The sequence below is a fragment of the Microcaecilia unicolor genome, chromosome 11 (assembly GCF_901765095.1).
Source record: "Microcaecilia unicolor chromosome 11, aMicUni1.1, whole genome shotgun sequence".
Classification (NCBI taxonomy): domain Eukaryota; kingdom Metazoa; phylum Chordata; class Amphibia; order Gymnophiona; family Siphonopidae; genus Microcaecilia; species Microcaecilia unicolor.
Window position 1 is genome coordinate 35,474,341 of NC_044041.1, and position 27,443 is coordinate 35,501,783.

General features: G+C 43.3%; 1 protein-coding gene across 1 annotated transcript in view; it reads right to left on the minus strand.

Annotated features, from left to right (window-relative positions):
- Window positions 1-2,590: 2,590 nt before the first annotated feature.
- IFT81 (intraflagellar transport 81) overlaps window positions 2,591-27,443 on the minus strand; it is a 133,859-nt gene continuing 109,006 nt past the window's right edge. The window contains exons 15-19 of the mRNA XM_030218881.1: window positions 22,607-22,693; window positions 20,112-20,183; window positions 19,944-20,029; window positions 8,967-9,012; window positions 2,591-2,932 (exon numbers count right to left, since the gene is read on the minus strand). Coding sequence (XP_030074741.1) covers window positions 2,750-2,932; window positions 8,967-9,012; window positions 19,944-20,029; window positions 20,112-20,183; window positions 22,607-22,693 — 474 coding nt within the window. The 3' untranslated portion in view covers window positions 2,591-2,749. The remainder of the gene's footprint in view (window positions 2,933-8,966; window positions 9,013-19,943; window positions 20,030-20,111; window positions 20,184-22,606; window positions 22,694-27,443) is intronic.

The following is a 27,443-nucleotide window of genomic DNA, read 5'->3' on the forward strand; positions in this document are numbered from 1 at the left end:
CCCTAACCCCCCAGAAAAGGGTCCATGGTGGTCCAGTGATCAATCCGACCCCCCTCCCTTGTGGGTTGGAGAAGGGAGGTAGCCTGCCTCTCTCCTCTTCCTTTGATGCCGCAAAATGGCAGCGCCCAGCTCTGCCCAGGGTACCCTGGGATGCGCTGGGTGGGGCTTCACACCATATAAGGGTTTCTCCCTTATATGGTGTGTAGCCCCGCCCAGCACATCCCAGGATACACAGGGCAGGGCGCCGCCATTTTGCGGCATCAAAGGAAGAGAAGGGGGGCAGGCTACCTCCCTCCTCCAACCCACAAGGTAGGGGGTGGGGGGTAGGGAGGGAGGGGCAGATTAATCACTGGACCACCAGCGACCCTTTGCTGGGGGGTTGGGGGGGGCTGGAGACCCACCAGATCAGCCCTCCCTGAACCTGGGAGATTGTTGGGGGGGGGGGGGGGTTGGTCGCCCACTGGGCCACCAGAGACTGTTTGGGAAATGTTGAGGGGAGTTGGGGGGGGGGCTGGAGACCCACCTGATCTCCAGCCCTCCCTGAACCTGGGGGGGGGGGGGGATCATCGGGGGGACCGGAGGTCCACTGGACCTCTAGCCCCCGTTGCTCGTGGCAGGGGTAGTTGGGGCTTGGTGGTCCCATGGACCTCCAGCCCCTGTATTTGACAGGTTTGGGCTTTTGACAGCCCAGACCTGTCAAACTAGTGCGGGAGGATTGTGCTGAGTGCATGCTCAGGCACAATTTTCCCGCACTTCTACCCCATGATCAAAGATAATTGCATGCATAAATTTGCATGCAATTATCTCTGATCATAGGTCTAATAACGCTCCGCACTGTTCCAGCGCTATTTTAGAGAACTGTTTGGAACAGCGCGGGGCTTTTTGATCATCTGCTTGCAGATGTGTTCCAGTTGCCATCCCCCCTCCCTACTGTGACCTAAAGGGGTCATTTAAACACCTCCAAACCTACAGGTAGGGTTCAATTTGTAAAGAAAAAGGAAGTGAAAATGTGGAGCTAGGAGAGGGGGCAGGAGCAGCAGTAGAAGTGGGGTTGAATTCAGGCTCCCTTGTCCCTCCTCTTCCTTGCAGGTTATCTGGAGAATAGTCTGAGATGATGAACTGTGTTCCAATTTGTTCCCTCCAAAATTAAACACTGCCTGCTAGGAAAGGTACCTTTTAGAGTTTGAAACCAGGTGAAACCTGGAGGAGCCCTCTTCATGCCTACTGCTAAATCTAGCTTCTGGCTTTTATTGTAGAGCTTCCCCAAACCTGTCCCTGAGAGCCCACAACCAGTCATGTTCTCAGGATACCCACAATAAATATGAATGAGAGAAATCTGCACACACAGGAAACCCAATATATGCAAATTTATCTCATGTATATTCACTGTGGATATCCTGAAAACTTGACTGACTGTAGGGTCTTCAGGTGTGAGAACCCTACCTTAGTGGTTCCACTCCTTCCCCAATTATGCCATCTGTGGGGACACTTGAGCAACTACCCCTGTAGTTGTGAATCACCCCTTTAGCAGCAACTGTGGCTGCTGTGATAGTTATTTGGGGGTGGTGGGTAACTTGCATGTAGTATGATCCCATGGATGAGGTTATTTGATGCTTAATTGTTTTTAAAATTTGTATTTATAGTGTGATTTTAGGTTGTTACCCTTGTATTTATTACTAGCAGACACCAGCAAAACATTTTGTAGAGGAAGCACCAGTGACTTGCTTCTGTGTCTCTCCCTGACTGGGAAGATGGCTAAATACACTGTTGTGCATATCAGCAGGGTGCACTCCACCGGTCCCCACCATTTATTTAAGAAACAGTGCCCAAAGTTATAGAATAGGGTCTGTTACACGTGTAAATTAATTGGTACTTAATTGGTGCTAAGTATCAATAATTGTCCTTAAGCGCTAATTGGAGCCAATTAGTATATACTCACGTAACTACTTTACACCCCCATTCTATAAATACCGCACCTAATTTTAATGGTGTGCCAACTCCAAAGTGGGTGTGGATCTGGGAGGGGCATGGGAGGGCTAGGAGCATGCCAAGTTAATTAGGCATAGTATTCTAGAAACAAACCAGTATGGTAAAAAGTCTAACAATGTTTAGTTCATTTGCTGGTACAAGTGGGAAGTCCCGTGCCCAACACAGCCATGTTTCAGGGCATATGATGTTACCTTAATAGGGAGTCATCATGTCTAATCAATTCCTTTCTGCAGTTCAAAGAATCTATTGAGCAACTGGGTCTTCTCACATGGCTCACACAGCAGTTTTTAAAGTAGAATTTGTGCTTAGCACCCATCATTTTGGCACCATTTATTGAATCCACCCCTCCTGTCTCACCAGTACGCCCTTCACAGTGGCAGGAGCGTGCTCCTTGCACTATCCTTGGAATGATTGTGGAGGACTTCTGCACAGAACTTGTAAACTAAGGCAAGGCTGGGCTTCAGTATGTCTTGTACTCCTTACCATTAGAAAAACAGATGGCAGTGGCAGCAGACAAGAACCCCAACCACCAAATGGGGGTCAAAGGTATATCTCGAATTAAAAACAGGACCCATATACAAAGAGTATACAACACATCTGATCAGCTAAAATGGGTAATTTATTTCAAACTTAACAAAAAGTCACATATAGATTTCTTTGGAAATTACCAATGCAAAATCAATAACGTAAGAAAAACATTAAGAATATTTTATATTAATGGGACATACTAAACAGTTGTAATGAATAAATCAAGATCAATTTACAGAACAAGTCGCTCTTCTCCGCCTTCCTGTATCATCTGACCTATGGAATTCTGGTTCTGCTGTTTGATAAAACACTGTTTCTTACACTCCATAAGTTGTTCAAAGTCACGCCACATCTTAGCCTGCTTCATGTTTTGGCCATGGCTCTCACGTACTGATTTTTGTTTCTCTCGCAGTTTCTGTAGTTAGGTATTAAGGAAAAAAAATGACAAAATAAGGTTATGATTTTAAAACATTACATGAATTTCACTCCTTTTCCATTTTAAAATGGATGTCTTGCCAGCACTTTACTTAAGCAACTTAGGGGCCCTTTTACTAAGCCGTGTAAGAGTCTACACGCGCCCAACGTGCTCCAAAATGGAGTTACTGCACGGTTATCATGTGGCCCTTGCGGCAATTTCATTTTTGGCATGTGTCCACTATGCGTGCCTGAAAAATATCTTTTTATGTTCTGGTGCATGTTAGCTACACGCGCCAAGTGGCATTTGGCACACATAGGTCATTACTGTCCAGTTACTGTGTGAGACTTTACCACTATGTCAATGGCTGTCAGCAAGGTCTCAGACCAAAAAATGGACGTGCGTCAATTTTCATTTTGCTGCATGTCCATTTTTGGCAAAAATTTTTAAAAGGCATTTTTAAAAGGCATTTTTTGCAGGTGTGCTGAAAAATGATTCTGTGCGCGCCCAAAACACGCGTCTACACTACCGCAGGCCATTTTTCAGCGCACCTTAGTAAAAGAACCCCCCATTCTAGTTTATATTTTATTTCTTGTAATTATATATTTTTCTGCTCCTTTTGGGCTTTCATCTCAATCAGAACCTGTCCAATTGGAACTATGGTATCTTCAGTACACAACCACCAAGAGCTTCTCCCATAGTTTTAAGTTTCTTCTCCCTCCCATATAGCCCAGTCATGTGGCAGCAATAGTCCTCAGCAAGGACCACAGAATATGGCTTCCTCCAGAACCCAATTATACAGAGTATGGCCACTAGGTGTCACCACTGTATGACAATGAATTCCCTCCCATGGGGCTTGTGCCTGCTGTTTCCAAAGCCCCCTACTCTAACTGGCCTAAATTATAAATAATATGATCCTGCTTCTGCTCATCAGGCCAACTCAGCTGAGGATGCTGTAGTGCAGAGGCAGTGTTTACAGGCTTCTTAGGAAATGGAGTATCCCATCATCACATAAGACCACCCTTGAGTGGGATTCAGTGTGCACTTGTGCCACCAATCTACAATATACAGCTACAGTCTACAAGTACATTTACTATCATTCACAGTCAGATATTTATCTTGACTGGCCCATGGTATTTCCATAAAGAGTAGTTTTCAGCTTTTTTTCTATGCTTTAGAAGAGAGCCAAAAAAGTATGACATTAAACTTTCTCCAGGAGGAGACCATCATAGTTTGTTCACCTGATTTTTTCATCTGGAGAGAAAACCCCTAGTCTACATATAGAAGTAAAAGCAAAACAGAGCATCTGATAACATACAAGAGTTCACTCTGCCTCTGCTGTGGCCATGGGCTACAATAAAGACCTAGTTACTATAAATAATATGAGAAAGGGAAATTATAAACAGCCTTGGTTCCATTGATTGCAGAGTGTTTTGGTCTTTCTGTATGATGGGTTGAATGCACTGTTGGGTGGTACCATCACTCTTCTAATCATTCCAGACCCTACCTCCCCTGAAACTGCAAGAGTCCCACCTCCTTCCAAGTCCTACAAGTAAGCGACCTTGGAAATCTGCAGCTCTAGCAGTTGTGAAGTAAAAAGGAAGGGGACACAATCCAGCCACAGAATCTAAGAAACCTCTCTTCTACACCTATAAGTACATGCATAAGCCATACTTTAGAACATTAACAGCATGACTGAGAAAAGAGTGATTGTACTATTAATATTATGAAAATACACGGTTTTGTTTGTTCCTAAGTATGACTGTGCAGTACCAAGATATAACGGAGAAAGGCAACTCAAAGGTTAAGGTCATTTTTCCACTATATTTTTCCCATGATATCCTGAAGACTTTCTTTAAATACACATGGGCATTTCTGAAGCTGGATCTAAAAACTAAAATGCAGTGCCTATTTTAACATTCATCAGTAAGGAAATACAGTAGATTGTGAATTATGTAGGATCCAGCAGAATACAGCATACAAGGCAGCACAGGAGGAGGTTATACAAAACAAATCTGATACATTTCTTTGACTAGGTGGCCAAGGAATTAGATCAGGGTGAGTGCTGAATGTAGAATACAGCCAGCCTTCCGTGACTGTTCTACACAGGAGGCTCATAAATCAGCTGAGAAACCTAGGGGTATATCCTAGAATAGTAAAGTGGGAAGCCAACATAATAAAGGGCAACCATCCTCCTCCAGGAACAGGAGTTCTAACAGGTGAAGTTAACCCAGACAGTGAAGTACAAGCATACTTCACCTATGGGTGTTCTAGCACCTCCTGAGATGCAGTTAAATTTCTCATATAATGAGTTTGTCAAGTACTTAGTGCATATCGTTATTAAAGTGCATGCACTAAAACACCTGCTTATGCGCAAAAACCTAAGGCTAACAGAGCTTTTACAAGTTTAAGTGCACTTTAGTACATAGGTCTCTGGATTAGAAACTGGTTCAGTGATAAGCAAAAGAGTAGTGAACATAAAAGCCACTCGAATGTTCTATTCCCAAATGATATTTTGACTCTGACTTTGTCTTCCCATAACTCTTCACAATGTAACCCATAATCGTACTGCAACAAATTGTATTTCCATCATTCACAATGTCTTGTAAGCCACACTGAGCCCGCAAATAGGTGGGAAAATGTGGGATACAAATGCAATAAATAAATAAATAAATAAAAGCCACTCGAATGAAAGAAAGGGTTACTAACAGTATCTCAGTGATCAGTTCTGGGTACAGTGTTATTCGATATTTAATAACTGATACAATTGTACAGGCTGTACTACTGGCCGAGGTTTGATAACAGGAAACGGCAAGAGCCTATCTGGCCCATTATGTGAGTTGACGCCAGTAGGCGGAGCCTGTCACCCTATCGATTTCATTCTTTTGTGTGTACTAAGATAGCGGCTGCTGTGATGGAATGGGTGGAAAATGGCTTCAGTCTTGTGACATCATGCCATCTCCTGTTAGCAAAGCTCCTTGCTACTGGCAATTAATTGTTCCTTGATTGAAATATGATTAATAAACAAGCAGATTAAGGTCAAATAAATGAATGAATGAAGGGATGAATGCAAAAGGTTTGCTTTTTTGCAGGTGACAGTAAGACCTGCAGCCTGTAGGACACAAAAATAAGGTGTGATCTCAGAATGTCTGAGGAGTAGTTAAAATCAAGATTTAATGCAAAAGTTGCGCTGCCATGATTACAGGTACAGAAATGCAAAGAATCAAAAATATGCAGTGAGGGTGAGGACAGGCCCTAATGTGCATTACACTAACTAGGATTCTGGGAATATCATATCTGATGACCTCACTGTTGCCAAATAGTGCAACAGGACATATATGAGGCAATTTTCACATTGTCCATAATGGAACAAAGAGCACATGCTTTTTTGCCTGCAGACTTTGCACAAATCCATAAAGCAAATGTACACATTTAATTCTGCTTCAAAACTTGGGGTGGGTATAAATTAGACATGGCCACTTGCACCTGCTTTTCTGTAGGTAGAATTTTACTGGAAAAATACAATCTACATATGCACTTTTCCTTCCCCACATTAACCCTACCCCAGGACATTGCCTTTCAATACAGCTGAAAGCCAGAGCTGGTGGTTGGGAGGTGAGCATAGTGCTGGGCAGACTTATACGGTCTGTGCCAGAGCCGGTGGTTGGGAGGCGGGGCTGGTGGTTGGGAGGCGGGGATAGTGCTGGGCAGACTTATATGGTCTGTGCCCTGAAGAACACAGGTACAAATCAAAGTAGGGTATATACAAAATTAGCACATATGAGTTATCTTGTTGGGCAGACTGGATGGACCGTGCAGGTCTTTTTCTGCCGTCATCTACTATGTTACTATGTTTCAATACAGCTCAAAGTATGGGTGATGGGGACAAACTTGTTGACTGAAACAGACTAAAGGAAGGCAATTTGCAGACAGCCAGTTAATTTGGGGGTGGGGGAGCTTTACCTCCATAAATGGCTTTGAAAGGCCATCAAAGGGCTATCAAAATGGTAGAGTTTGCATCAATAGGGAAATATTTAAAGAAATGATCCACTCGTTAAATTAGAGACCAAGTAGTCTCTACTACACTGGACAGGAAAATGTGTAGACTAGATGGGCCATGTGCTCACTACTAGTTTAGTTTATTATTTTACTTAGGGCCCCATTTACTAAAGTGCCATAGAGCACAGTAAGTGCAAAGGCTCTGGCCTGTTGGGACATGGCCAGCACGTCCCCTGCAGTTAATGCACATTAAGTTCATTCACAATTCGCATGTTAACTGCACAAGTGACAGCGTTTGCTAATTACCATGTGCTAACTGCAATGTGCATGCCGTACCTAGACTCTGCTCATGACCTGCCTAGTCCCTGCCCCATCCTGTGCTTAGCAGTTTGATTGGCATTTTCAGCGCATGGTAGCCATTACTGACAGGCTATGCTAATGTTTAGCACACATTAAATCCTGTGCTAACTGCTTAGTGCACTTTAGCAAACATGCCCCTTAATATTTGAAATAAAATCTCAAAGGAAATAAAAACACTCCCTGCTACCATATTCTGCATATTCTCCGTTTCGTTTATGTTTTAAGGCCTTCTTTAAGTGAGAAACACAATTCTATCACTTCTAAACAGCTTTAAATATTTTCAAAATGTCTGCTTATTTTTGTCCTCTCAGGAACAATTTACTACCACAAGAAAGCTAGACAGGAAGTAGAGAAACAGTTTTGACTGATAATAGCTACAATATCTTCTACTACTTTAAGCAAAGGAGAACATGGAAGTGCAACAAATGCTTCAGGGTTTGTAGACAAGTTGTACCTAGGATCTCACTGGTCTTTTATTACAGTGTTAGGACTGACAGCTCTGAAATTTATCATCATCATCAACAGATTGCTTTATATACAACTTAAACCTTGAGCTGGCTTGGTGTATGATATCCGTTTCATTTTCTTCTCCAAATGGTTTACCAGGAATGTGCTGTTGTGTTAAGCTCTTGGAATATCTCTTACAAACAGCTCAGCTGAGCACAGAAAGGTTGATGGCATCTGTTTTCAAGAGATCAGTTACAGATGCTAAGAGCATGGAGTTTCTTATGGCCTGCAAAACACTTTCTCCAGAGACAACAGGAGTGAATCTGCAGAATGTGAATCTTCAATGGAAAATTGCAAACTGCTCCTTCAATTAGCACAAAAAATGTATTCAAGTGTGCTCAGACTTTTGCAAGCATTAATCTGTACAGTCTAGTTTATGTGATTAACAGAGTGCTCAATGTGCATAAATTGCAAGTTTTAATGCAAAAACTATGCTACTGCTGTAATGAGATACTAAAATATAAAAATCAACTCATTACATATTAGCCCAGCATAAAGCATGTGTGCTGCTTTATAGATGCGCCAATACAAATCAATTAACTGTACTTTATAGAAATGCAGTTTAATTTTTGCACTAACCCCCAGATTCTATATAATGCGACTTAAGTTGTATTCTGGATTTGCGTGCGCAACTTAATTAGAATTTACGCGCACAACTAAGCGCATTCTATAACGTGATGCATGTAAATTCTAAGTCGCATAGTTGAAAAGGGGCGTGGCCATGTACGTGGAATGGGCGGGTCACGGGCACTTCTAAAATGTATGCTCGTTGTTATAGAATACACCTGGTCCGCACCTAATTTAGGTGTCAGTATTTATACTAAGTTTTACTTTGCATAACTGCCCACGACTAAATTTAGTTGTGCGGATGGACACTCAGCGTATTCTATAAACAGTGCGGAAATTTAGGTGTATTCTCTAAAGTATGCCTAAATTCAGGCGTAGTTTATAGAATACACCTTGGAGTATTTTGTTTCAGCACTGATTTTTTTAAGCATGATATATAGAATTTAGTCCTAAATGTTCACTGATACATATGCATGTATTTTAAGGTTTACCTCACTTGCCTGTTTTTTTAACATTGTTACTATATGCAGTAAACACCACATTAATGTGTGTTAATGGCCAATGTTAACATACTTCAATATATTATAGTAATATTTCTGACCTTGCCAAGATTTTCTTGTTCCAGGATATTTCTTGTATATTGTTCCCTAGAAAGTGAAACAAAGCAAAGACAACACTGAACTAGTCAAGGGAGAGTTACAGAGATTCAGAATATTTCATTCACATATAAAAGTGGAAATACAAAAAAAGCTTCCCAATCTGGAAAAAAATTAAAACAAAACAGGTATATCATAGGACTTCTACGTCTTTTTACAGCATATTAGCTATACGATATTCAGTTAAGAGACTCACACTGAAATACCTAACTTATGGGCACTTTTACTAAGGTGCAGTAAAAAGTAGCCATAGTGCACCCTTACGCAGGTTTTCCCATGCGCTAAGGCCATTTTTACCATAGGTGTAAAAATGGTGTTTTTGTATTAATGGCGATGTGCTAAAAGGTACCATTTTGTAGGTGGTAAGTGCTCACGCATTAACCAGTTAGCGTGTTCTAATGTAGCTGTGCTGATTAGTGCAGGAACACCCACTCTCTGCCCTGACATGCCCCCTCAGAAAAGTTTTTAGCACATGGTTAGTGCATGTAGATTTGGCAGCTTGCTGTATGCCATTATAGGCTTTGTTTAGTGCATATTAACACCTAATGCAGATTAGTAGAAGGGCCCCTAAATCCAGAACTGTGATCTATTTAGAGAACATCTTCCTCCAGTTTTATCATTTCAAACTGAACTGATGAATATAACGACAAGTTCTGCTAGGAGGTAGCAGTAGGGAGATGAGACTTTTTGATGTCACAGAACAGGAAACTTACCTCCAAGTGTATGACACTGCCACCTTTGGTGCCCTGATTTGGCTAGTTGGTAGACATGGCTGCATTCTAGACTGCCATAAAATAATCTGGTTTTGCTGAGAACTGAACAGTCAGATACTTTCTGGCAAATGGTTCTGCTGGGCACCAAGCAGAGTTTTACAAAAGGAACTTACATGGACATGGTGACTTTTCTGTATTAAGAATATAAATATATGGGACTGTGACTGTAAGAGACTGAACTCTAGTATCTATATCTCTCTATATATATTTTACTATTTATAATTATGTCTCTGGAAAGAATGTAACAGTTTTAAAAGTTCTAATTTTAGAAAACAAAATACACTAGCCAAATTCCTCAGTACTGACTCAATGTGACTTTTTAGAATGGAAAAAAATCATGTTCATTGAAAAGATCATAATCAACTTTTTTTTCCAACCTTATTTTTAAATTGAATGTTCTATTTATGGCTCACACTGAGCCCGGGAACATATACCAAGTGGAAAATGAATGTGTGCAAGTATTTGAAAATACTCTCTTCAGATCCAGATTTCACTAGGGCGAGTTATTGAACCACAAACATGCATAATACATTGAAAAATGTAGAGTTATGTTTCTCCAACACAATAGGAATCTGTGGGTGATCAGATCTGATGACCTCAAGGGTGTCAAAAGCAGGGCTGTGGAGTCAGTACACTAAACCTTCAACTCCGATTCCTCTATTTTTCTACTGTCCAGCTCAGATTCTGACTCTTATTAAGCTTTACATTTTTTATTCTGGATGCAGGACAAAATATTTATATATATTATGAGGAATATGAGGGTGGGAGGGAGAATGAAGGCACATGGAGGAACGAGGAGGCTCGAGAGGGAGGGAGACTGGGTAGAGAAAGGAAGGAGTCTTTTCCCCTGGGGGATTGGAGAAAAGGAAAAAGACTACAATTCCCAGCAGCCCCTGAGTAGGTCCCATGGTAGAAACAGGGACTTCAATCCCCAACAGCCCCCAGAGGAGGTCAGGAGAAGGACAAGAGAAGGGAGTTGGAAAAACCTGTCCCAGAGAGCCAGGATGAGGGAAGGAGTTCTGAACCTGCCCAATCAAGCAAATGGAGAGCAGCAGAGCAATGAGTGTGGGGAGGAACCTATGGACTGGCAAGGGGAAGAAAAGGAGGAGGAACTAGAGCACGAGGAGACAATGGAGATTGCTGCTTTGACTAAACTGGAAGGAAAGGAGGTGAAACAGGAGAGGGCTGCTCGGGAGGAGAAGAAAAGGTGGCTATCCCATGAGGGGAGCTGAGAGAACAGGTTTACCACTCAAGAGTCTCCTGGCGCAGGAGACTTTTCCAAGAGTCTCCCAGTGGTGGAGACCTTACAAAATCCAAGTATAAAATGATAAATTTATCATCTACAGTGGTGGAAATAAGTATTTGATCCCTTGCTGATTTTGTAAGTTTGCCCACTGACAAAGACATGAGCAGCCCATAATTGAAGGGTAGGTTATTGGTAACAGTGAGAGATAGCACATCACAAATTAAATCCGGAAAATCACATTGTGGAAAGTATATGAATTTATTTGCATTCTGCAGAGGGAAATAAGTATTTGATCCCCCACCAACCAGTAAGAGATCTGGCCCCTACAGACCAGGTAGATGCTCCAAATCAACTCGTTACCTGCATGACAGACAGCTGTCGGCAATGGTCACCTGTATGAAAGACACCTGTCCACAGACTCAGTGAATCAGTCAGACTCTAACCTCTACAAAATGGCCAAGAGCAAGGAGCTGTCTAAGGATGTCAGGGACAAGATCATACACCTGCACAAGGCTGGAATGGGCTACAAAACCATCAGTAAGACGCTGGGCGAGAAGGAGACAACTGTTGGTGCCATAGTAAGAAAATGGAAGAAGTACAAAATGACTGTCAATCGACAAACATCTGGGGCTCCACGCAAAATCTCACCTCGTGGGGTATCCTTGATCATGAGGAAGGTTAGAAATCAGCCTACAACTACAAGGGGGGAACTTGTCAATGATCTCAAGGCAGCTGGGACCACTGTCACCACGAAAACCATTGGTAACACATTACGACATAACGGATTGCAATCCTGCAGTGCCCGCAAGGTCCCCCTGCTCCGGAAGGCACATGTGACGGCCCGTCTGAAGTTTGCCAGTGAACACCTGGATGATGCAGAGAGTGATTGGGAGAAGGTGCTGTGGTCAGATGAGACAAAAATTGAGCTCTTTGGCATGAACTCAACTCGCCGTGTTTGGAGGAAGAGAAATGCTGCCTATGACCCAAAGAACACCGTCCCCACTGTCAAGCATGGAGGTGGAAATGTTATGTTTTGGGGGTGTTTCTCTGCTAAGGGCACAGGACTACTTCACCGCATCAATGGGAGAATGGATGGGGCCATGTACCGTACAATTCTGAGTGACAACCTCCTTCCCTCCGCCAGGGCCTTAAAAATGGGTCGTGGCTAGGTCTTCCAGCACGACAATGACCCAAAACATACAGCCAAGGCAACAAAGGAGTGGCTCAGGAAGAAGCACATTAGGGTCATGGAGTGGCCTAGCCAGTCACCAGACCTTAATCCCATTGAAAACTTATGGAGGGAGCTGAAGCTGCGAGTTGCCAAGCGACAGCCCAGAACTCTTAATGATTTAGAGATGATCTGCAAAGAGGAGTGGACCAAAATTCCTCCTGACATGTGTGCAAACCTCATCATCAACTACAGAAGACGTCTGACCGCTGTGCTTGCCAACAAGGGTTTTGCCACCAAGTATTAGGTCTTGTTTGCCAGAGGGATTAAATACTTATTTCCCTCTGCAGAATGCAAATAAATTCATATACTTTCCACAATGTGATTTTCCGGATTTAATTTGTGATGTGCTATCTCTCACTGTTACCAATAACCTACCCTTCAATTATGGGCTGCTCATGTCTTTGTCAGTGGGCAAACTTACAAAATCAGCAAGGGATCAAATACTTATTTCCACCACTGTATATATATAAAAGGAAACCCCAACGTTCTGAAGCCTCCACGGAAGTTGAGGCGCCCGAGATATCTGGTCTGCCCTGGAGTGTCTGCACCGCCCTCGCGTCAAAACGTCATGACGTCGAGGGCGGAGCTATTGACACTCGAGGGCCGAAATGGCCCACAGCGAACAAGGCAAGTAGCTTCGAGGGACGGAGGGAGGGGGCCCCTTGCTAGCGCCCGTTTCATTCCGCTCAGAAACAGGCATTTTTTCCTAGTATATTATAATGTTGTAAGTTTTGATTTTGGAATTGAAGTCAGTACATTTTTACTCCAGTTCCACCTATTATTGCTTCAGACTCTACAGCCTTGATCAAAAGGCCGGGACTGTTCACCATAGGGTCAAACACTGAGTTAAAGTCTCCCCCCATAATAATTGGGATCTGATCAAAAGAATGTACATGTTTCAATATTGTTTGGAAGAAGCCCCTGTCACACTGGTTAGGTGCATTGACATTGACTAATAATAGTGGTTTATGATTCAAATAAATCTTTAAGATTATATACCGGCCTAAAAGATCCACAATCGTATGCTTCTTTTCAATGTGGAGCCCCTTACGAAAAGATAACTCCAGCTTTTCTGTTTTGCGTAAGGCCCTCCACATAGTCTCCAACCTATCGTCATAAAAAATTATGTTCCATAGCATCTAAATGAGTCTCCTGAAGCATTGCTATGTGGGCTTTTTGTCTGTTCAGTGTCTGTAAAATCTTACTGCGTTTAACTGGGGAAGAAATACCCCCCACCTTCCATGACACCAATTTAGCCATATGGCCCCTTGGGACCATCCCATGTGTGTGAAAACAATCAGGTTTATACTTTTTTTTTTTTTTTTTACCAAGGGAAGAGCACCCCAGCCTACACCCCTCCCTCCACTCACACAGCCAAATATTGCCTCCAATCCCCTTCCCCACATCACATTGCCAAGCCCTCTGTAGCAGACCCTCCCCCCTGTAAAGACCCCACCCACTTCCCAGCCCAAAACTAATATTAACCCCCCCACAAACCCCAAATACCCTCTAACCCTCATCCTAAGAGTTTCTGAAGAGAAGTCCGCAGGTAGAGGCACCCTACTTCCCCATATTAATGTGTAAAAGCAAAGGCTACGAAGAGAGAGAGAGAAAAAAAAAAAGGGGGAGGGGGAGAGGGGAAGGTGAAGCCAGTCTTACAAGAACCCACAAGCCTCTTAATAAAACCAATCCATAAGATTATACTCCTTTTCACAAGAACATTCTGCATTGCTCCCACCCCCTCTGCCCCACATCCTCATAGCTCAAAGCCAACTTAGACCCATTAAACACCCAAAAAGACACATCAGATAGCTTTCTTAAAGACTATCAAATGTTTTGTTTTTTTTAATTGTATTTATTAGCATTTATAATTTGCCCTTATCTAGGGCGGTGTACAATAAAACAGCGAAGATACTTACCTGTAGCAGGTATTCTCCGAGGACAGCAGGTTGATTGTTCTCACAATTGGGTCGATGTCCGTGGTGGCCCAGGAATCGGCAAAAATTTTGCAAGCAAAATAAAACAGTCTTTCTGGAGAGTTCCCTCACGCGAGCAACGCGAACTGCGCATGTGCGAACGTCTTCCCGCCCTCTCTAGTTTAATCAAAAAGTATAAACACAAGAACAACAACTCCTCCAAAGGGGAGGAGGGCGGGTTTGTGAGAACAATCAGCCTGCTGTCCTCAGAGAATACCTGTTACAGGTAAGTATCTTCGCTTTTTCCGAGGACAAGCAGGCTGCTTGTTCTCACAATTGGGGTATCCCTAGCAACCAGGCTCACTCAAAACAATGAATATTGGTCAATTGGGCCTCGCAACGGCGAGGACATCACATAGATTGAACTGAAACCAAAATCAAACTAACAAGAGTGCAGCCTGGAACAGAATCAAAATGGGTCTAGGGGAGTGGAGTTGGATTCTAAACCCCGAACAGATTCTGCAGCACCGCCTGCCCAAACTGACTGTCGCATCGGGTATCTTGCTGAAGGCAGTAGTGAGATGTGAATGTGTGGACTGATGACCACGTTGCAGCTTTGCAAATCTCTTCAATGGAGGCCGATTTTAAGTTGGCCACTGACGCAGCCATGGCTCTAACATTATGAGCCGTGACATGACCCTGTACAGTCAGCCCAGCTTGGGCATAAGTGAAGGAAATGCAGTCTACTAGCCAATTAGAAATTGTGCGTTTTCCGATAGCGACTCCCCTCCTGTTGGGGTCGAAAGAAACAAACAACTGGACAGACTGTCTGAAGGGCTTTGTCCGCTCCACGTAAAAGGCCAATGCTCTCTTGCAGTCCAAGGTATGTAATCTGCTTTCGCCAGGACAGGTATGAAGACGGGGAAAGAATGTTGGCAAGACAATTGACTGGTTCAGATGGAACTCCGACACCACCTTTGGCAGGAACTTAGGATGTGTGCAGAGGACTACTCTGTTGTGTTGAAATTTGACATAAGGTGCATGTACTACCAAGGCCTGAAGCTCACTGACCCTACGAGCTGAAGTAACAGCCACCAAAAAAATGACCTTCCAGGTCAAGTACTTCAGATGGCAGGAATTCAGTGGCTCAAAAGGAGCTTTCATCAGCTGGGTGAGAACGACGTTGAGATCCCATGACACTGGTGGAGGTTTGACTGGGGGCTTTAACAAAAGCAAACCTCTCATGAAACGAACAACTAAAGGCTGTCCAGAGATAGGCTGACCCTCTACATGGCAATGATGAGCACTAATCGCACAAAGGTGAACATTTACGGAGTTGGTCTTAAGACCAGACTCTGACAAGGGTAGAAGGTATTCAAGCAGGGTCTGTGTAGGACAAGAAAGAAGATCTAGGGCCTTGCTGTCACACCAGACGGCAAACCTCCTCCATTTGAAAGAGTAACACATCTTGGTGGAATCTTTCCTGGAAGCAAGCAAGACAGAGACACCCTCCGAAAAATCTAAGGAGGCGAATTCTAAGCTCTCAACATCCAGGCCGCGAGAGCCAGAGACTGGAGGTTGGGATGTAGAAGCGACTCCTTGTTCTGAGTGATAAAGGTTAGAAAACATTCCAATCTCCACAGCTCCTCGGAGGACAACTCCAGAAGAAGAGGGAACCAAATCTGACATGGCCAGAAAGGAGCTATCAGAATCATGGTTCCGCAGTCTTGTTTGAGTTTCAGTAAAGTCTTCCCTATTAGAGGTATGGGAGGATACGCATACAGAAGACCTGTTCCCCAATGCAGGAGAAAGGCATCTGACGTTAGTCTGTCGTGAGCCTGAAGCCTGGAACAGAACTGAGGGACCTTGTGATTGATCTGAGTGACAAAAAGATCCACCGAGGGGGTGCCCCACGCTCGGAAGATCTTGTGGACTACGTCCATGTTCAGTGACCACTCGTGAGGTTGCATTATCCTGCTCAACCTGTCGGCCAGACTGTTGTTTACGCCTGCCAGATAAGTGGCTTGGAGAAACATGCCATGGCAGTGTGCCCAAAGCCACATCTGGATGGCTTCTTGACACAGGGGGCAAGATCCGGTGCCCCCATGCTTGTTGGTATAATACATGGCAACCTGATTGTCTGTCTGAATCAATATAATTTGGTTGGACAGCTGGTCTCTGAAAGCCTTTAGAACGTTCCAGATCACTCGCAATTCCAGGAGGTTGATCTGAAGACCTTTTTCCTGAAGGGACCAAGCTCCTTGAGTGTGAAGTCCATCTACATGAGCTCCCCACCCCAGGAGGGATGCATCCGTCGTCAGCACTTTTTACGGCTGAAGGATTTAGAATGGACGTCCCAAAGTCAAATTTGATCGAATCGTCCACCACTGCAAGGAATTCCGAAAGTCAGTGGACAGTTGGATCACATTTTCTAGACTTCCCGCAGCCTGATACCACTGGGAAAGCTAGCGTGAACCGTGGAGGCCATATGCCCCAGAAGTCTCAACATCTGCTGAGCCGTGATCTGTTGAGACGCTCAAACCACAGATACTAGAGACAGGAGATTGTCTGCCCTCACCTCGGGGAGAAAAGCTCAAGCTGTCTTTGTGCTCCAATGAACTCCAATTTTTGAACTGGGGTGAGATGGGACTTGGTATAATTGATGACGAACCCCACTAGTTCTAGCACCTGAATAGTCATTCGCATGGACTGTAGAGCACCCGCCTCCAATGTGCTCTTCACCAGCCAATCGTTGAGATAAGGGAAGACATGAACTCCCAGTCTACGTAGTGACGCTGCGACTACAGCCAGACACTTTGTGAATACCCTGGGTGCAGACGCCAGACCAAAGGGCAGTACACAGTACTGAAAGTGCTGTGTTCCTAGCCAAAACCGAAGATACTTCCTGTGAGTTGGGAGTATCGAGATATGGGTGTAAGCATCCTTTTAAGTCCAGAGAGCATAGCCAATCATTTTCCTGAATCATGGGAAGAAGGGTGCCCAGGGAAACCATCCTGAACTTCTCTCAGACTAGAACTTTGTTCAGGGTCCTTAGGTCTTGGATGGGACGCATCCCCCCCCGTTTTCTTTCGCACAATAAAGTACCTGGAATAGAATCCCAGCCCTTCTTCCCCTGGTGGAACGGGTTCAACTGCACTGACCTTCAGAAAGGCGGAGAGTGTCTCTGCAAGTACCTGCCTGTGCTGGGAGCTGTAAGAATGAGCTCTCGGTGGGCAATTTGGAGGTTTGGATTCCAGATTAAGGGTGTATCCTAACCGGACTATTTGAAAAACCTACCTCCCCCCTACCGGCAAGTCGTCCGGTACGGACACTTTTACAAAGGCTATGCTGAACTGAAGCCAGTCAAAAGCCCGTCCCTTGCTTTTCCTGCGGAGCAGAGTGGGGTTTAGACGCACGCTGTTGACAAGAACGAGCGCGCTGGGGCTGAGCCTGGGCAGGCTGCTGAGAAGCAGGAGTGTACCTATGCCTAGAGTAGGAATAGTGAGCTCTTCCCTCCAAAAAAACCTCCTAGATGAGGAGGCTGTAGCAGAAGGAGCCCGGTGGGAGAGAGAATCCATAGCATCATTATGCTTTTTAATCTGATTAACAAGATCCTCTACTTTTTCTCCAAAAAGATTGTCCCCCCCCCCCCCCGGCAAGCAACATCCGCCATCCGCTACTGGACCGAATGATCCAGGTCAGAGACATGCAGCCATGAGAGTCTGTGCATCACTATACCCTGAGCAGTGATCCTGGATGTCACGTCAAAAGTGTCAAAAGTATCCCTGGCCAGGAACTTGCGACATGCCTTCTGCTGCCTGACCACCTGACGAAAAGGCTCGGCCAACTCTGCAAAGAATGCATCAACCATGCTGAACAGTTGACATATCGAGTCCTGCAAGTGTACACTCGTGAAGAGCTGGTATGACTGGATCTTGGCAGCGAGCATAGCGGCCTGATACGTCTTTCTCCCAAAAGAGTCACGAGTCCTAGCTTCTCTGCCTGGGGGCGCCGAAGCATAGTCTCTAGTACTCCTAACCCTCTTGAGAGCAGAATCCACCACCATGGAATTGTGGGGTAATTGGGACCTCATCAATCCAGGTTCACCGTGGATCCGGTATTGGGACTCAGCTTTCTTGGGAACCACAGGGTCAGACAGAGAGGCGAACCAGTTTCTCATAAGGACTTCCTTCAGTACCTTATGGAGAGGGACTGTCACAGCCTCTTTAGGTGGAGAAGAATAATCCAGGACTTCCAGCATGTCAGACCTGGGCTTATCCTCAACCTCCATAGGGAAACGAATAGTCGTAGCCATTTCCCGGACAAAAGAGGAAAAAGACAGACTCTCCAGTGGAAATAGTCTTCTTTCCAGCGGAAGAGAAGGGTCAGAGGGAATCCCAAAAGACTCATTGGAAGAGAAGTACCTGGGATCTTCCTCTGATTCCCACGAGTGCTCCTGCTCAGTGTCAGACACTACCTGTGTCAAGGTACTCTGACACTGGACCTGTCTCGACACCGAGGAACGATGCCCTCTGTGGCGATGTCGAGAGGTCGAAGCCCTATCCGAATAGGGAGGGCAGAAAAAGAGGCACTGGAGCCCAAACCCCTTCAAGTCCTGGTGGACCACTATCTCCCCCCCCCCCCCCCCACCAAAATAGATAAAACCCTGGCCAGGAACCCCCAAAGACTACCCGGTAGCATAGCGGTGGCCCCCCAATCCTCTCATACCTTTTGAAGGAGGAGGAGGGAAGGCGTCAAGGAAGAAGTCCTACTCCCTCCTGCTCAGCGTGTCATCAAAGTGGCGGCACCCTGCCTGGTGCATCCTGTGATGCACTGGGTGGGCCTAGCTACTATATAAGGGAAAACTCCTTATATGGTAATATGAGTTTTCCTTTATTCAGTAGTTAGGCCCCACCCAGTGCATCCCAGGATACACCTGGCAAGGTCACACCATTTTGATGACGTGCCCAGTAGGAGGGAGTAGGACTCCTTCCTTCCTCCTTCTTCAAAAGGTATGAAGGGGCCACCACTAGGCCACCCACAGCAGTCCTCAGGGGGAGGGGTTCTGGGCCAGGGGTCCCACTGGACCACCAGAATTTTATCTATTTTCGGGGGTGGGGGTCTTGGGTCTACCTGACCACCAGGGCCTTAGGTACATGGAGGGGTTGGGGGTCTGGGGTCCAGTGGACCACCAGGGCCAAGCCAGTTTTTAATTTAAGAGGGAAGGGGATGGGGTTAGGGACATTGCAGCATACTCTTGTGCACATGCCCAGGCACAATCCTCCCCCTTAACTCCCTAATGCTCAACGATGAGTGCACCTTTATTTGCATCTCATTAACGTTGAGCATTGGGGAGTTGTTCTTCTGCACTGATCTGGCAGTATTTCTCTGGCGCTGCAGTACAGTGTCAGAGTTTTGAGAATCTGCCCATAGGAGTAGGAAAGAGGACAGGGGAGGGAGAAGCAATGTTCTAGTGATTATAATCTAATATTAACGGAGGGGGATCTAGGAGGCCAAGGGTCAACTCCTCCTTCCACTGACAATACCTCCCATTGCTTCAGATGTAGGGATTTGTCAGCAAATTATATAGAGGGAAAAGTGCCGACCCCTCCCCCAAGACTCTGCAATAGATATGGTAGGGGCAGAAATGGTACTGGCATTCTCAAACTGGGACAAGCATGAACAGACAGAATGAAATGGAATAAGCTAAATCCAAAGAAAGAAAAGAAAAAAAAAAAAAAAAGGAAAACGTTTACCTAATAGCCTTTCTTCTTTCTTGTGGGTCAGGGGAAACATAAGCCTTCATTTCATCAGCTGCTCGCTGCAACAGGATTTCCACATTCTGAAGAAAAGAATGCGAGTTGTTTTAGCAACTTACATATACTTCAGGACAAAAATTTTGGACTTGCCATTTATTGTCCTACCTTTCGCATACAGTTAATATAATGATATTGGCTTTCGCCCTGTGCACATTCCTCTCGAAGCCCTCGGACTTCCTAGTTCCACAGAGAAAACATATGGTTTAGTAGATCATAGTTTATTAAAAATACTATGTTTGCAAATATAAAACTATTCTGAATTTCATTATTCTTATTGCAATAAAGTAAATGTACAGTAGTAAAATATATATGGCCATTATAAAGGATATATCTCCAAACAGACAAAAGACACATACGAGGAATTCAACAACAGTGTGTCTTATCTGGTATGCTAGTAAATATGACTCAGTTGCTCCTCTTTTTTTCAGAAACTTCATTGGTTACCTATTTCTTACTGAATTCAACATAAAATAATACTTCTAGCTTTTAAAGCTTTCAGAATTGGTTCCTTGCCTTACCATCCTTTATTCCCCTACGTGTTTGTTACGCTCAGTAAACCCCAAAGCTGCCAAGTATGAGTGGACACGTCACAGTGCTTTCTATTTTTTGGCCCCTGCTTCTTGGAATAATCTTCCAGTAGATATCTGTAGTGAGCTTTCCCTTCCCAAATTTAAAACTGCCCTTAAGACTTGGTTGCTTAAGCAGGTTTTTGGACTATGATGGTGGAGTGATGACGGAGTCCTGGTGTCCTCTTTTCCCTTCCCTTTTTTTTTACCTCTCTTTATCTTTACTCTTGATTATCCTCATGTTTTCTGTTCTTTGTTTGGTTTATTTGTTGATAACTGTTTGTCTGTTGTCTGTTTCTTCCCTCTTTTCTATTGGAGTTCTTTTTTCTCATATTATTATATGTTAAATTTTTAAATTGTAAACAGCCTAGTTCTGTGTGTCAATTTAGACGGTAAAGGGCTCATTTTCAAAGCACTTACACAGGGGCAGCATGACCATTAGGCCACCTCAGGCAGCACTCTTTAGGAACGGCATCTTGGGGGGGGGGGGGGGGGGGAGCTTTGCAGCATTTTACCTTGTCACGGTGATGTTCCAAACCCGGCAGCGATTCCCATATGCTGCCCTGCAACTGCCAGCACCCGCCTCTTCCCTTTACTGCAACCACCTGAAGTAACTTCCTGTTTCACTCGGGCAGTTGCAGTAAAGGGAAGAGACAGGTGCCGGCAGCAGAAGGGCACCATATGGGAATCGCTGCCGGGTTTGGAACATCACCATAGTGAGGTAAAATGCCCGGGGGAGGGGTGTGGAGGCGGCATGCAAACTCCACCTCAGGCGGGCATCTTGCCTTGGGCCAGCCCTACTTAGACATACAAAGTTACATAGATTACTATGTAACTTTGTAAGTGTAAATGCTTTGAAAATATGCTTCATAGTAAATGTAATAAAGAATAAAGCACAATAACGTCATAGAAAATCTATAATTAATTGCAAACGCTAGCTGCCAAAATAATGTTATTAACCACTAGAACATATGAGATCCAAAGAAAAAACAAACCCCAAACACTTACCACCCTTCAGTAAAAAGGCCCCTATGTGCAGTGATTTATAATCTTGGGAAGCCTTTTGATGTTAAGATAGACTGCTTATAAAAAAGTAAAGTTAAAAAAAAAAGTTCTAATATCAGAAAGAAATCTGTGTGTGGTGATTAGATTACAGCTAGGTACATACACAGACACCAACGTCTATGTTATGTATCCGTTTAGTACCCACCAAACGATTGGGGGGGTGCTAAACACAAAACGAAGTACCCCTTTCCTGGATACAATGAAGGGAGCTTGCTCAATGCTGGGGGTGCTTAGCACCCACAGTGCTGGTACTTAAGGGTACACAATGAGTGTACTTTCTCCCACCTTATGATGCTTAGGAACATCCTGAGAGTTCCACAAAATGTTTCATTTTTTAAAAGAGGTAGTCAAATAAATCAATTTACTTAGAGATTACGTGACAAGGTTCATTTTATTTGATAAATCTTTTAGGGAAAACCATCAAAACAGTAAACAATAAAAATACCATTACAAAATAAAAGGAGGAAACAGGAAAGATCAGAAAATGCCACCTAGATGCTGTGCTTCCATACCCCTGAATGCCCAACCTAAACCAAGCAGTACCAGTTCAGCAAACCATAGGCAGCTAATTACTAAACGCTTTTAGGAAAAAAATATGTTTTTAGAGAGATTTTGAACATTTGTAAAGAGGTTTCTGAGTACAATGATAATGGGAGAATATTCCAGATTGTGGGCCAAACAACACTGAACACGGAGTCTCAGAAGATGTCCAGAAAAACCTGACAAAAAGAGGGGAAATTGCTCATTGATTTAATGTGCAGAACAGAGTGTTTATGAAGGAGTATAGGTACCAGGACAGAAATGAACCAATACAGAAATTTTATAAATTATACAATACTCAATGGGTAGCTAGCGTACAGCTTAAAAAAAAAATGGAAGTCACATGGTAAAATTTTCTTGCCCTGAAAATCAGCTTAACTGATATTTTGTATTAGTTGACCTCCTTAAGAGAATCAGAAACTAGCTTACCTGTTCAAGCTTGGAACGATTGCTTTCCAGACCTGCTGCACAGCTGTCATATTGGGCTTTCTTTTCATCATACTCCTGCGTTAATTCCTAAAGTGAAAAGGGCAGAAGGTCACGTAAATGAAAACTGCAATTCAATAGTGAGTGGAAGCTAAGCAATGTGTGTTCTTGTCAGTCATAAAGACCATACCTTTTGGCACACAGAACTACTTATGTAAACTGAGCAGACAAAGGAGTATCACCACACATGACTAAATTACAAGTGCCACATTGAGAAGTGCAAGCTTCAACATTACATACAAGTTTCCTTTTTATTTATAGCTGTCTTTAACAACACCACAGTGCCTTCTGCTTGCTATAAAATTTCGCTTTGCAGTAAGTGCGAGATTGAAGAAGGAATGGTCAAAGAAAATCTTATCCCTGGTTTCATTAATTCTAAACTAAAGAGCAGAGTTAAAACTACATTTCAAACTGGGGCCAACAAAAGTTATTTGCACTATTAAGAGAGAGGGGGAGCAGAAGTGCCCAATGTGGGCTTAAAGTGCTAAAGGTATGAAAAAAAGTTGGATAAAACACAAAGTCCAAAGCAGTATAGTAAAGGTCAGTCTCAAGCCACAGGATAATGAAACTTGTCACTGAAGCCTTCAGTGACAAGGATTTTCATTATTCTGTGGCTTGAGATTTCTTCATCAAAAGGTAAGGATTATTACCGGAACATGTCTGTCAGACATAATTTTACTACTTAGAGATAAACTGAATAAGGTTACAGGACAATTGTTCATGCCCCTGATACAAGCGCAAGCCGAAACATGGCAATGTTGGGCTCATTTGAATAAAAGTGACCTTTACCAAACCGTTTTGACCGTGAGCTTTTAGCCAACCTTTTTTCATACCTTTGTGGTTTTTTGTTGGATTGTGCCTCTATTTTTTGTTTCTTGAAGTGTTAATGAAAAAGCCCCAACAACTAAATCTGGAAGTGATAAGGCAGGCTTATTATTATTAAATTCTTTTTATTGATTGAATCAACAAAATACATACAACAAAACAAAGCAACAGTGCATCTATTTAAAACATTAAATGTTTCTCCCACCCTTTGTATCCACATCCTCAAGCGCAGATCTAACAGGCAAAGCTTTCATTCAATTAAGATGGATAGCTATTGATTATTGACATTTTTTTATTTTAAAATTTATATACCACCTAAGAATGTAGGTGGTTTCCAGTAGTTGTTGAGTTTGTTTTTTTATTGTTTTCTTTGTTACTTTGCAAAATATAAATAAAACTTAAAAAAATGGATGGTATGAGGACTGGACTTTTATAACCTCTCACCATTCCACAGTAAGACCGAGATCCACACCCCCTCTCTTCCCCCCCCCCCCCCCCCCCCCCCCCGAAACCCTCCCCAGGCTCCCACTAACAGCCATTCCATTGGTGGACAACACTGAGTACTTACAGACTTCAGTACGTATACTTAGGAAGGCAGGCAGAAGAGAGGGGATATGATTGAGATGTTTAAATGTCTCTGTGGCATTAATGTACAGGAGGTGAGGGAGGGCATAGGATGAAGTTAAGAGGTTATAGGCTTAGAAATAATCTATGGAAATACTTTTTTATGGAAAGGGTGGTGGATGCGTGGAATAGTCTCCCTTTGGAGGTGGTAGACATGAGGACTGTGTCTGAATTTAAGAAGGCATTCAACAGGCATGTGGGATCTCTTAGGGAGAGGAGGAGATAGTAGATGCTGAGGATGGGCAGACTGGATAGGCCATTTGCCCCTTATCTACTGTCATGCTTCTCTGTTTTTACATCAAATCCTTTCCTGAAAACCAGACTATGTGCCTGTCCCTAAAAAAGCTTTTTGTTGTTTGGAGGTGTTATCAGCACTATATGACTCCCACATCACGAGGGCAAGAAGTTTATTTGTCCAATACCAAAAAGCTGGAGGGGCATATTGTAACCAGCAATTGAGAATACATTTCTTTCGGATGAGACAGTTAAAAAAAATAAGAATATAATTGCCATCAAGTCCAGTTTCAAAGAGTGGCTAATCCAGGTCAAAAATACTTTGGCAGGATTCCAGAAAGTAGCAATACTCCATGTTGCTTACCCCCAGAAATAAACAGTGGTTTTCTTCCATGTCTACCTTAATACCTGTGTATGGACTTTTCTTCCATGAACTTAGCATAGTTTTTTTGTAAAAAAAAAAAAGATTGGACAACTGCTTTTACCACATCCTCTAGTAGCGAATTCCAGAACTTAACTATGCATTGAGTGAAATACATTTTCTCCCATTTGTTTTAAATACTTGTATTACTTAGTAACTTCATAGTTGTAGTTTGGCCTTCCTTCTGCCTTTTTAAATACATGGAACATATTTGGCCTGTCTTCCAAGCCAGTATTTTAAATTATCATTTACACCTGATGTAAACTCAACTTTTGCAGCTGCTCCTTGAAGCATTATTTTAACCATTTCCCTCATTTTAACACTCCCCTTTTTGAAAGTTAAATGCTAGCACAGTAGATTTCCTTAGTGTCCTCACTCCAAATATTAAATCAAATTTGATCATGTTATGGCCAAACACCATTGCCATTCACACCAAGGACTAGATCTATAATAGCTCCCTCTTTTGTTAGATGACCGCTTCATGGAGCAGTTGATACAGGAACTATTTCATCTAGAATGCAACAAAAAGAGTCCAATTCTCCCGTTGTTTTTTCTTTTGTTTTTTCTACTATTTCATCTAGGACAGTGATTCCCAAACCTGGTCCTGGAGGCACCCCAACCTGTCATGTTTTCAGGATATCCACAATGGATATTCATGAAAGAGATTTGCATGCACTGTCTCCACTGCATGCAAATCTAGCTCATGAATATTCATTGTGGATATCCTGAAAACATGTCTGGCTGAGGTGGCTCCAGGACCAGGTTTGGGAACCATTGATCTAGGAACTTTATCTCCATAACATTTCCTAAAGTAACGATCCCCAGTCACTCTTCCCCTGCTGGTTCCGTAGCTAAAATGGCTGCTGAGACTGCCACAGGTGGTCCTTGTGGCCATTTTGAGACTGCTCTTGCTTATGCTGGTTCAGGAACTTGTTCAAACCTTTTTTAAACCCAGAAATGCTAACCACTGCTACTACATCCGTCGGCAAAGAGTTCCAGAGCTTAACTATTCATTGAGTGAAAAAATATTTCCTCCTATTTGTTTTAAAAGTATTTCCATGTAACTTCCTTGAGTGTCCCCTAGTCTTTGTACTTTTGGAACAAGTAAAAAGTCAATTCACTTCTACTTGTTCTACACCACTCAGGATTTTGTAGATCTCAATCATATCTCCCCTCATCCATCTCGTTTCGAAGCTGAAGAGCCCTAACCTCTTTAGCTTTTCCATATATAAGAGGAGTTTCATCCCTTTTATCATTTTGGTTGCTCTTGTTTGAACCTTTTCTAATTCCACTATATCTTTTTTGAGATACGGCAACCAGAACTGATAGCTTAGCAGGGTTTAAAAAAGGTCTGGACGGCTTCCTAAAAGAAAAGTCCATAGACCACTATTAAAATGGACTTGGGGAAAATCCATTGCTCATTTCTGGGATAAGCAGCATAAAATGTATTGAACTTTTTGGGGATCTTGCCAGGTATTTGTGATCTGGATTGGCCACTGTTGGAAACAGGATGCTGGGCTTGATGGGCCTTTGGTCTGTCCCAGTATGGCAATACTTATGTACTCAAGGTGAGGTCGCACCATGGAGCAACACAGAGGCATTATAGTATTTGCGGTTTTATTTACCATTCCCTTTTTTAATAATTCCTAGCATGCTGTTTGCTTTTTTTGGCTGCTGCCACATACTGAGCAGAATGTATCAGCGTATTATCTACAACGACATCTAGATCTTTTTCTTGGGTGCTGACCCCCAAGGTGGAGCATACCATTAGATAACTATGATTTGGATTATCTTTTCCATTGTGCATCACTTTGCATTGGTCACTATTGGAAAGAGGATACTGGGCTGGATGGACCATTGGTCTGACCCAGTATGGCTATTCTTATATTCTTAATATAGGGGGGCCCTTTAACTAAACCACATTATGAGATAATGCAGGACAAGTTTTGGTTAATTTGCCATTTGCATGTGTTAACTGCACAATATTTTTTTTTGAAGGGGTGTGTCAGGGTGGAGAACAGATATGGAAGTGCTATTTAGCTAGTACACTGAAATTAATGCACAGTAACAGCTGAAAAATGACTTAATACACATTTTGCAAGTGGCTGCGCTCTAATGCTAAGAGGCACCTTGGTGCCAACAAGGATGACGAATCCTCACGCCACCTAGGGTTCAGGTCTGATGCTCAGCAGTCCCGGGGGCCCTGCACAGCAGTTGGCATCGAGACAGGTGGAGACCCAATTGATGCAGGTGGAGACACATCACTCATACCTCCACTCAGAGAAATATGTATACCATATGTCTTCATGCCTTAATATTGCCCTTTAAGCCTCCCATTGTCCCCTTCCAATGTTTCAATGTCTATGTTCCATTGTTATATTCCTTAACGTTACTTCGACTGTCTCGCTTAACTCTACACAATGTAATCCATAACCAAGTTGTAACAAATTGTATTTCCATCATTTATATCATATTGTAAGCCACACTGAACCCGCAAAAAGGTGGGAAAATGTGGGATACAAATGCAAAAAATAATAATAAAATAATAATGCACTACTGCTCCCAGTGTCCAAAGGTGTCATAGCAGCCATGTGGACTGAGGCTCCTGATGCAGGTGCAGTGCTCAACACTGATGCCGCCGACCTCAATACTAATGCCGACGTCAAGGAATTGGAC